The 11,992-nt window shown below is 32.2% G+C and overlaps 1 protein-coding gene across 5 annotated transcripts in view; it reads left to right on the plus strand.

The window, feature by feature from the left end:
* Positions 1-7,563, plus strand: part of LOC132737217 (histone deacetylase 6-like) — a 76,733-nt gene extending 69,170 nt beyond the window's left edge. For all 5 annotated transcript variants that reach the window (XM_060724480.1, XM_060724481.1, XM_060724482.1 and 2 more), the window contains 4 exons: positions 174-307; positions 2,728-2,880; positions 3,992-4,120; positions 5,172-7,563. In XM_060724480.1, coding sequence (XP_060580463.1) covers positions 174-307; positions 2,728-2,880; positions 3,992-4,120; positions 5,172-5,231 — 476 coding nt within the window. In that variant the 3' untranslated portion in view covers positions 5,232-7,563. The remainder of the gene's footprint in view (positions 1-173; positions 308-2,727; positions 2,881-3,991; positions 4,121-5,171) is intronic.
* Positions 7,564-11,992: the final 4,429 nt, after the last annotated feature.

The following is an 11,992-nucleotide window of genomic DNA, read 5'->3' on the forward strand; positions in this document are numbered from 1 at the left end:
AATCCTGCACAGTTATGATGAAAAGGAGGTACATGTAACTCTGACAGTAAACAAAATTATGAAATCACTAGGGACCTGGCATCTCAAACAATTTTACCATCTGAAAAAAATTTAAACTCTGCTACATATTATATTAAACATGTTTTTTTTTTTCTTCAAAATCTCCTTTGCAGTTAGTGAACAAAGTTATAAACCCGAGGTGAAACATCCAGAAGAGATCATGGCAGAGCAAGGAAGCAGTAATGGTGCAGAAGGAGGAGCTAAAATTTCTTCCAACAAGGATCTTCTAAAACACTATGAAGATCAAGTAAGATATTTCTTTGAATAATGTGGACCTTGGTGTAGCAGTACTCATGCTATCCAGGTTCGTTAGGTTCAATATTCTTTTAGTCTGATGTCGCTGTATTCATTCTTTTATCAATCGTTCATATATTTTCTGTTGTAAAGTATGACAACAAAACATTGAAAATCATCAATATGCATTTAAAGTAGCTTTTAATATTTATTTATGAGTTTATGTTAAAAGGCACATTATTTTCTTACACATTTATATTTTAATGTAGGACAATAATATTGTAAAGTGAGTTTTAAGGATCTTTAAGTTATATTGTATTAATATGTAAAAATAATTCCATAATTTATACTTTTAATTAGTTAATGCAAAATATTTTTAATGTTCATAATCCTGTTCATTTATATTGTTTTAGACATATATGATTGATGTAAAGCGCCTTTGAACATTTTAATGAAAAGGGCGCTATATAAATGTGGTATTTATTATTATTATTATTATTATTATTAATGTTCCTCTAGAAATCATAAAAAAGAATGATTTAAGGGTGGTTTTATTCATTTGATTATTGGAAATTTTATGCAAGAAGTATCAACTGAAGACAATAGTAGCAAGGTATATTGAAAAGGGGGAATTACATGTATGTTGAGTTGTAAAAAGAAAAGAAAAACAATAAGAAACAGGGAAAAAATATAACAAATTTTGATCTGACCCATCATCATTTCAAACATTAAGGAAAGCTCCCCACCTATCAGTAAAATGAATCTATTTTTTGCGGAGTAGGGGATCAAGTTGATTTTTTTCTCAAGAAATAGGAGAAATACCATGCTTGTTCAAGAGGGGTGTTGTGCTGATATTCACTTCTTATTTAACTTCTTAATCAGACTTAAAAATCACTGAAAAAGTATTTTGAGTATTGTATGCACTTTTTCTTTCTAGATTGTATTACATTGCCAGGTTCAATGCCAATCTGCAGAGCCCAGATGTTATCTTAAAATATCTATGTTTGGGGTTAAAATACACTGCATAGTACATATTGTTAACATAACGAAAGGGACTACATGTACCTTTGTCTGAAAATGTTCTCAACTTGCTATCAGTGATCTAATTTTATACTTTTGTCTTGCATCAGAGGCACTTTGGATATCTGAACAGATATCTGAACCGCTTATTATGTTTTCAAGACCTGTCAGTAATGATAGTTTACATTCCTTTATTAGTCCCCTACCGGTTTAACTGGAGGGGACTTTAGGTTTACCCTCCGTCCGTCTGTCTGTCAGTCTGTCTGTCAGTCCGTCCGTCCACAAAACTGGATCCTGCGATAACGCAAAATGTACTGAAAATATTTTAATGAAACTTGATATATGGATAGATGGCAGTATGGAGATTATGCACGTCTTTTTTTTTCTTCCTATGTTGAAAATTCTGGTTGCTATGGCAACAAATAGCCTGAAAATATGGCAAATTGAACACATAAACTGGATCCCGCGATAACGCAAAAAGTACTGAAAATATTTTTATGAAACTTGATATATGGATAGATGGCAGTATGGAGATTATGCACGTCTTTTTTTTTCTTCCTATGTGGAAAATTCTGGTTGCTATGGCAACAAATAGCCTGAAAATATGGTAAATTGAACACATAAACTGGATCCCGCAATAACGCAAAAAGTACTGAAAATATTTTTATGAAACTTGATATATGGATAGATGGCAGTATGGAGATTATGCACGTCTCTTTTTTTCTTCCTATGTTGAAAATTCTGGTTGCTATGGCAACAAATAGCCTGAATTTCAAGAATATATTCTGATTTAAATTTTTCAGCTTTTTCACTATAAGTTCTTTATTTCTTAAGGTGTTTACTTCAAACTTTAAATATAAGTTTCTGGTCATCAACCACATCATATGTGACAAGGTTTACAACTCTAGCACAAAAATTATCAGTATTACCTCCCTTGAACTTAGAATTTTTATGAAAAAAATGTTGTCTTTTTTAAATAACTTCTTTATTTCCTAATGTATCTGCTTCAAACTTCATATATATGTTTCTTATTATCACTCAACATTTTTGAGAAGGTTAAATACTCTAGCAAGACTATTTCCAGAATTATGTCCCCCTTGAACTTAGATTTTTTTCGAGAAATTGGTATTTTTCACTCCAACTTCTTCATTCATTATAGGATTTACTTTAAAATCCCACATCGTAATAATATGACAAGGTTGTATAAACATAATTTCCTTACTAGGCAGGGAAACTTAACACATTACTGTGATATAGACAAACTTAGAACTCAAAAGATTTAAGTTCATTCATGTCATTCATTCACTGGTAAAATTGACTGGCCAATGGCCCATCAGAAAGTTGCTGGGGTTCTAACCGGTAGGGGACTTATGGATTGCTTGCAATACTATGATAATTGCTTGTTTCATATAGGGAGTTGAACAGATGTTTGCAGTACAGCCATTAAAGAATTGCAAACACCTTGAAGAAGTTACTCCATTGCCAGAAAGGGGATTGAATGTTGAGGACCCCTGTGAAGAATGCCAAGCAAAGGGAGAGAATTGGGTGTGTCTTATTTGTTATAAGGTAAGGTTTAGTTTTTAGCTGGTCTGTTTAGAAGAAAAAGTTGAGATTGTATGATCACTGCATAGTCATTGTTATGCAAAAACTTTCACCCTTACACTGCTAGAACCAAAAGTGATAAGTCTTTGCCATAAGTATATATACAGGCCTGCCTATAAAAAGTATGCTCGTGAAGTTTGACCAGGCTCAAATACTATTGGCTGACTAACTTTAAACTTTAATCCTGATATACCGTAATTGATAATTGACATTTTCATAAATGGAACCTGGACAAGTTCATTTATGAAATTCAGCAGGTTAAGGGTTAAGCCCACTTCTCAAAGAATTTTTAAGGTATCAACTGGAAACTCTTTGGGTTTTGAGGTTACGGTTACCTAATTTCAAATCACTTGCCCCTCACCGCTGTAGAATTGAATCCTGCGATGGACTTGGGACTTTTTCATGTGAGGAAGCTACATGTATCCAGCTAGCACACGGAGGGTTGGTGATTCAACTTGGGTGCTGGCTTGTGCCTTAAAAAATGTACGAAGGGGCACATGATGTCATCCTCCATCATTTAACCTAGAATGTTACCATATGACTATTACATTGTCAGTGTGACTTAAAATTAAACAAAACAAGCAAAAATGAATGATTTCACTCAAATAATGACATATTGCACTTTATTTCTAAACTACATGTTAGTTTTAGAAGAAAATAAAAACACTGGATTTGATTTATGAATTAAAAGATGTACTGCTGTAGGTATGTTTTATTCAAAAGACTGGTCTCTTGAATTCTTGGGTTTACAAAATTTCAACTACATGAATTCCTGATTTCGACATACAGTATTCACGATTTCAACTTTAAGAATTCAGGATTTCGAACATCAGGAATATAACTCCATGAATTCATGTTTTGAACTTCACAATTTTCTTGAATCCACTATTCCAACATGGTGAAGAAATCATGAAGTTGAAATTGTGAATTAATGAAGTTTAAATTGTTAATTCGTGAATTGTGAATTCACAAGGGTGATATGGGGAATTCATAAAGTTGAAGTGTCCTCACCCTTCTTTTCGTAGTTTATATATTTAAAGATATACTGCAGTGGGTATGTTTTATCTATTTAAAGGTGTACTGCAGTAGGTATGTTAAGGAACACATGGTGAAGCACGGAAAAGAGGCTAAACACCCAGTAGTTCTGAGTTATGCTGACCTATCTGTTTGGTGTTATGAGTGTGATGACTACTTGGATAATGAGGTATGTATGTCATTTTAACTAGGATAATGTGAAACATATGTTGTACAAACACCAGCAGAGTCTGATATATATTTTATATACATGTAGTTTAGAAGAATCAGTATTGAGCTTAACACTGTATAAAGACATATTTATTTCACACCAATTAATTTTTGACATTTTGACAGAGCTTTGTTACTTTAAGTACTTTTAGGATTTAATGTGAAAATTTTGAAAATCAGGCTAGATAGAGTACACTAGCAATTGGATATTGATTTCTTGGACTCAGAAAATGTAAACAAGGCTAGATTGAGTACGTGGATTTATTTGACTGGCAAAGTGAATTGGATTCAATAATTATATTGGGAGATCCCATGGTGCAAATGCTTGAAGTTCATTGGTTATATTTTATAAGGTGTTAAAAATAGTTTTTGATATAACACTGTATAGAAGGCGAAATGGAGGCAACTTCCATTCTAATCTAATCTGAGTAAGTTCTAGTTGCAGTTTATATAATACAGTACAGCATCTAAGATATTTGTGATGAAAAGGTCCGTCTGCTTAGCTCAGGGACGGCATTTAATTAATGATCCAGTGGTACAGTCCTTGGGCAAGGTGAAATTTCTCCATGACAATTAATCTTAGACATTAAAAGTCAAACGGCCTCACTCCACTAATTTAGAAATCATATGGGATTTGTGGTCAGTCACTTGCAGAAAAATTGGTAATTGCTGAGATATGGCCAAATATCTTTTAAAATGGTAATTACCAAAATACTTACATGAAAACAAACAGACATAATGAAAAGGTGCATGAGTCTTGTAAAAATGATGCACTTAAGTTTGATGATAGGTTAAAAATACAGTAGAACTTCTATGTATCAAATTTTGTTTAGTTGATTTTCTAAGTAAGATGAAAGTCTATATATTCTTTATTTAAACTGATTTACTATATTATAGTAAGCTGTTTTAGTTATCGCCCTTTCCTTATATTACCTTCCACCTCGACTTGCGGAAGTTCTACTGTAGGTGAAAAAGGCTTTGATAAAAAAATTTTTTATATTATCTTTCAGATGTTAAAGCCTGCTAAGCAATCTGCACACAAGAGTAAATTTGGTACAGATCTTTGTTAAAGGGCAATAATATGATGTAGATCATAGCTTTGATGGTTGTGGAATTGAAGGACCAATCACGTGGCTTCTTGCTTATCACAGTATAAAGAGCAAATAAAGTGTTCCATCTACATGTGCTTTATAAGTTTACTGGACAAGCGTTCTATCCTACATGTGCTTTGTTAAAGTAACTGAATAATGTGCTTTATTCATGTGCTTTGTAAATCTGAAAGAGAATCTTCTTTCTTATGTTATTTTGTTTGTCAGATATATTTTTGATGCACCCTTGCAAAATTTGGTAAAGACTTTCTTGCTCAGTCATTCCTTCTGTTTGTCTGTTACATATCTCAAAGAACCTTCATTGTTAGACATCTAAGATATTTAATGTGTTGGTTTCTACCATTAGCATTTACCATTGAGAAGGTTTTCAGGGTCGCTGAGACTAAAAATAGATTTTCACTACTTTTCTGCATAGGACGGCTATGTATTTATTACCAATATTCTTGTTCAAACATGTATAGGGATTGTTACTGTTTTATGAGGTATCCGTGGCCCATTGGTTAAGGTCATTTGCCTCTCACCGCAGAAGGTTCGATTCATGCCAGCGTCTTCGAATTCTTTCATGTGAGTAAGCTATATAGCTAGCTTACAGGATGTTGGTGGTTCTACTCAGGGGCACCTGAAAGTAAAGCTGGAAAGATGCCATTTGACCTTTACTACATTGGTGCAACATAAAACCCAACACTGTTAAAATATGTTGTAATATTCATGTACAAATTACTGATACTGTGAATCTAATATGCTTGAATTAAAACAGATATTATTATAGTTATACCTTCACGTATTTAGTACTGTAGACAATTGCTAAAGCTGTGATAATATACATTGTTTATATTGGAAATTGTGAGTTTAATACATTAATGAATTGGTAGATAATTATACATATTGTACAGGTAAATTCTATAAATTGGTATTTATACCCACCAAAATAGATATTTTCTCTCAGTTCAGGGGTGATAACAAAGAGATTAAAAAAATAGACATGGGCAACGAGTTTTTACTTTACAATTACAATAGTTCTCTAGGCATTTTCTAGATAATAAAGTATAAGCAGATAATTTTCTGTACTTTCAACTACCAGTATTTCATAGAATAATGCATGTAATGTTAAGTATTTTTGAAAATGTGTAGTTTAGCTGAAATAATGTATATAATTATGCTCTTTTCAGTTGTTATAATTTTTTTATCAATAGAATAACATGTTTTATAAAGATAAAGAATTGTGAAAAAGATACATGTAATCATTATCATAATCTGATTGGGTGTTCATATTGACTTTTTATCAGCAGTGCAATAGCTATTTTTGAAGTAAATCATAATTAGATATATCACAAAAGTTAAAGTGATCAATGTTGTGATTAATGCAAAATGATTTGATCTTCAGAAGAATTTTTTTCCAGAAGCTTGATTTTGAATTTCATGTTATTTTATTACATGTATTATTATTTTTTAAAAATTTTTTTTTGGTGGGGTGGGGGAGTTGTTTCATAATACAATGTCTTAACTGATAATATTTGTCTTGTGGAAAGAATTGTTAAATATCTCTGAGTTCTTTAAGTTGAAAGCAAGGAATACTAAAAATACTTCCATAATACATGTATATGAGAGAGTTGAATAATTGTCAAATGATTTAATACTGTGATAAAGGAAAACCTTATCTTTGTTTATTTCTCCAGTTATCCCCCACCCGACTTTCCAGGCAGGTGGGAAGCTTGGGGTTACTGTAACATAATCAACATGTGATATTCTACATTTTAAAAAATCTGGACATGATGTGATAAGTTAATCAATACATGTAGAATAGGGAGTATATTAATCTTAAAGTATTGTAGAGTTTGCATGAGATTTCCATGGTTATGTACTTTGAAATTTGCACTTTTACAGATTTTTATATTTTGATATGGATAATGATATTAATGTTACATAAATTCATTGTAAAGTGAATTATAAGTAAGTACATGTTTGAAAATATAATAAATTTAAATATCATATAAAATGAAATGTACATGTTGTACTTACCTATTGGGGTTTTTGAATGAATTTAATATGTTTATTTTTGCTAAAATGTTAGTATTCAAGTTGTAGAAAAATTTTCTTAATTATTTTATGTTAAACTTAACTTTTGTTGAATTGTTAAGATTATTTCTAATTGTTTAAGTGGCAGCATTTAGCTTATATTTTTGTCAATAATTTGATTTAGACAGTCTTACTTGTCTGTAAACATCTTTATTGTGCTGTTTATCTACAATTAAAGCTGGTAATGTAGTAATAAATCTCTATAAAATGTAGAAAATAGTTCTGTGTTACTTTCTTTTATACCTGAGATGGTCTGTTTGAACAAAAAGTACATGAACCGTAATATGCCTTCTTTTGTTTATAAAGACTTGATGAAATTTTCAAAAAAAAAAGAAGAAAAACCAGGTCACAGTGTAAGAATGCCCCAGTCGAATGGTTTTCAATTTTGTCTGGAGCATAACTATAAGTAATACTTGCCATTATGAGACTTGCTGTTCCACACATGAGTAGGTCAAAGGTCAAGGGCACACTGGAAGGTAAAGTGTACATATACTTCAGCTTGCATTAAGGGATTGTTATGCAACTTGTCACAATGTGCTGCATTGAGTTAGGCTCAACATTATGGTCCCTGTGGCCAAGGTCGGGTGCAGAGGCCAAAGGTCAAATATTAAAAATGAGAATTAGGCCTGAGGTCATCATGAATTTGGGAATGCAAATGGTCACTGTTATGTGACTGAGCATTTGTGATGGACGTATTTTATGACGATGGCACTCTTATCTTGGTTTTCATAACTTACCAGAACCCATGTGTATCAAAACAGAGTAGAATTCTATAATAGCAAGGCTAAACCACCATGGCAAGAGCCAGTCAGCTGTCACATCTTTGCTGTCCCAGTCCACTTGGTAAATGTTTGCATGTATAGTATACATGTATCTACATAACATTGTATTTTGATAGCAAAATGACTGACATTTAAAATTTACTGTATTTATTGAAGTAGGACAGAGACTATACTAATATGAATTTATACTATATTAATATGAATTAAACTAATCCAAGAAGACCATAAAAATTCAACACTCTTTGTAATTTAAGTAAAAAAAATATACTTACTACAGTAGTTTGAGAAAAGGATATGTATACATGCTTGCAATTTATACCTGAAAGATTGATCCTTCATAACATTATACTTTTACTAGAGGGAAATTTCAGGTTCATTCATTATCTTTGATTGGATGAGTTGTATTTCTAGTATTTGAAAATGTTTTGGTAATGCTATGTTGTTGTTATACAATTTATATATATTTAAGTGCGAGGGTATCAATTATTCAAGACCTTTTTAAAAACATATGGGAACTGCCTCTGCGCTGATTTACAGGGTTGATAATCTATGAATGAACTGACATCAGAACCCCGACATTATTGACTGTCCTGATGACTTTGAGATAACGAGAGTCGACTGTAATATAATATGCCTTGCTTTAACGACACAACCTATACTCCTGCAAGATTTTCTCTGTTAGCGCAAATGGACCAAAGTTGTACAGCAATATCCCAGTAGGAAATTAGTCCACTGATTAAATACCGTATCAACACGTGATCAGTGCATACATTATATTTTAATGCAATGCTCCCTAATCATATCACTAGTTTTCCCGCTCTCAATTTTGTTTTATTTTAAATTAACGCGCAAACACATGAAACCACCTACATGTACATATTGCTCTCACATTCTGCCTCCGGTGAATATGTTTAATGTTGCACGCATTTCACAATTCAATTTTCCGAAGGGAAACAGCAAATTTTTCTTTGTATATTTTTAATTAAGTGAGCAAATAGCAAACGAAAGAAGTTATATTATACATTTGTAAACGGCATTTTAAGACTGTGCGGAATAGTCTTTTGCAACCGATACTTGCTTGAAATACCTTTGGTAAAGTCGGACTTTTTGGATAATTGTAATTCTAAATAATTGATGTCCATAACTTGCAATTCAATTGTTACAGGTCCATGCATAGGAATGTAGTTAATATTTGATCGAAAATATTTATTTATAGGATAAAGAAAATAAATCAAACGCATATCCTACATGTTTCCCCGTCAAATGTAGTTACATATGTGTAGACTGAATACGAGGAGTGTTCAAATATGATTGCATCTAAGCCATGATTGCATCTAAGCACATAAAATTTATTCTTTATAGATTACACAATTATTTTTATGTATTCACCCCCAACAGGTAGGTATACAATTAAAGTTTTAGTCTTCGGATCCAGTCTTTGAAGGCATTTTCGTAGTGTGTTATGAAGACACTGAAATATTTACAGAACCGATGTGTTTGCGCTGAACAAATTTTCGGCCTGAAAGGCATTTTAGCGTTGAAAAAGAAAAAAGTCACAATTAAGGGGCAAGGTCAGGTCAATACGGAGGATTGAGGAGTACAAGGATTTTTTTCTGCTTCAGAAAGTATTGCACTATATATAGACGCCTTGTGTAATGCCGCGTTGTTTTGTAGCAATTTGACATTAGCCAAATATGTTGCGGGTCTTCGTTTTTGGAAGCATTTGTTTAGAGTTCGATCTTGCCTTCATGAACAGCAACTTGAATGGCGGGACCCTGAGTTGTAAAGAATATGGCATACACTACCTTTGTTGGTCTTTTTTGCAATACGACTTTGCAGCCCAAATCGTGTTTTGTGTCTTTGTTTTTGGTGATATTTGCAAATGACTTTGCATTATAACTTGGATACTACTCACATATATATATACCCAAAATTAGAATATTTTCCTGCAAAACAAAATAGAAAAAATGATATAGTTATCATTGCGTTTTATCTTTTCATGTAGCCCATGACACATATATACACTTAAGAACTTTTCTAACGCTACCAGTAGCTTTTTCATAATAACTTTAAAACTACCAAAAGGAACTGAATAATATTTTCAGGAAATACAGATTAGAACAAATGCCAATGTTTGATATAAAGTTTACAATACAATAAGTCTAGAAATAACAGATTTTATCAATTAATTATCCAACGAAACCCCGTTTTTAAAAGTCGCAAATTTAGCCAACTAATCAACTTTTTTTACAAATTCATAATAAATTAAATTTGTATCAGAATGACACGCGTCATTTGATATATATTATTTTTACATTTACGTTACACAAAGATGTCATGGTGATAACAATTTACATTACTTTTTTGTAAATTAAGCTAGCCCTAAATTTTATTTTTCAAATAATCCACACGACAAAACCAAGCATATCACCGCCTACTGATGTAAAATACGCGAACATTTCAAGTATGTACATGTGCATTATACTGCATATAAGAAGCATAGATTAGCCCTTTTGACTTTAAAAAAAATACATGTACATTTGTACTGGCTGGTTGAAGCCTAGTATAATATCTAGGAAGACTTGCGTTTTATCAATGACCAACTTTTGAAGTTTCGTCTCCACTAAGATTTTGGAGCCAATATTGCAATGTAGTAGGAAGATACCCCCCCACCCCCTACAAAAAAGAGAAGAAAAAAAACAAAGAAAGTTTGAGATGAAATTCTGTGATTCAGGTAAAATGATTAAGGTTAAAAAATATCATAAATATCAAAAACCTTCACTTTTTCCGGTACTTTGCATAGTCTTCATTGGAGCATTTTCATTAATGATAGTATTGATAATATCTTTATTTACAGAAGATATACCATCGTAGAAAACAAATAACATACCTTAATTTTAAATGTGGTCTTCTAAACACTATATAGAAACACAAACAAAAAACATCGTAAAACAATAACAACTACTTAGTATTTCATTAAGATTTTGTTCTAAATCTTTTCTATTTTTGACAAACTGTACTTGCATTGGTATGTACCGTGGCTCAAACAATTTGCAGGGTTAAAATTAAATCCATAATATCTGCAGCTTGTTTATATGACGAGACCAGAAAAAAATTTCCTTCCCGGACAATGCCCGGTGCTCGGCTCGTTGGTATTGACTGATGTTTGTTATCCCTGATAATTCCCTATAGCTGCTCATGCATGATTCGTTGATTTCACGACTTCATATTTAAAACAGCAGGACAGCAATTCCTATAAGCCCGGAGATCTATTTCCACTCTCAATCAATTCACCACTTGTATTGACATCACAATTTATATAGTGTATTATGTAAATATATATTTACATGTATATCATGTCAGATTCTTTTCCCCCTCTATATTACTGTAGATTCTATTTTATTTGGTTCCTTTCATTGTTCCTCGTATATACATGTAGATCGATCAGCATTCTTTGACTTGGTTACCATTCGCCGCTTTCAATGGATCGGCACAATAGGCTTGATTGCGTTATTTAAGGGTCTATATATGATAGCTGCCGTATTTACCATTTATATATGAATATGAAGAAATTGAGTTCTGCTGAAGCCCGTGCTTAACTGGGTTTGGAGTGGCGTTGATGTTCGTTAGGTTAGCTCGATTTTAAAAGATATTTGACAAAAACCAAAATGTTTCTATATAGCAAACACTGCTGGTGCATGTCAAAAGCTGGCTAAAAGCACAGATTATACAAATTTAAGTGGGAAAGCGCACGATAGATATATAGGAGCAGGAACATAAAAATGACCATATGTTCCAGATAAGAGAGAGAGAAAAAATGTTACCATTGATTTTTATATAACAGTCGCTTGTGTTGAAGCAGTT

Source organism: Ruditapes philippinarum, unplaced genomic scaffold (assembly GCF_026571515.1).
Source record: "Ruditapes philippinarum isolate M1 unplaced genomic scaffold, ASM2657151v2 ctg3297_1_1_1_1, whole genome shotgun sequence".
Classification (NCBI taxonomy): Eukaryota; Metazoa; Mollusca; class Bivalvia; order Venerida; family Veneridae; genus Ruditapes; species Ruditapes philippinarum.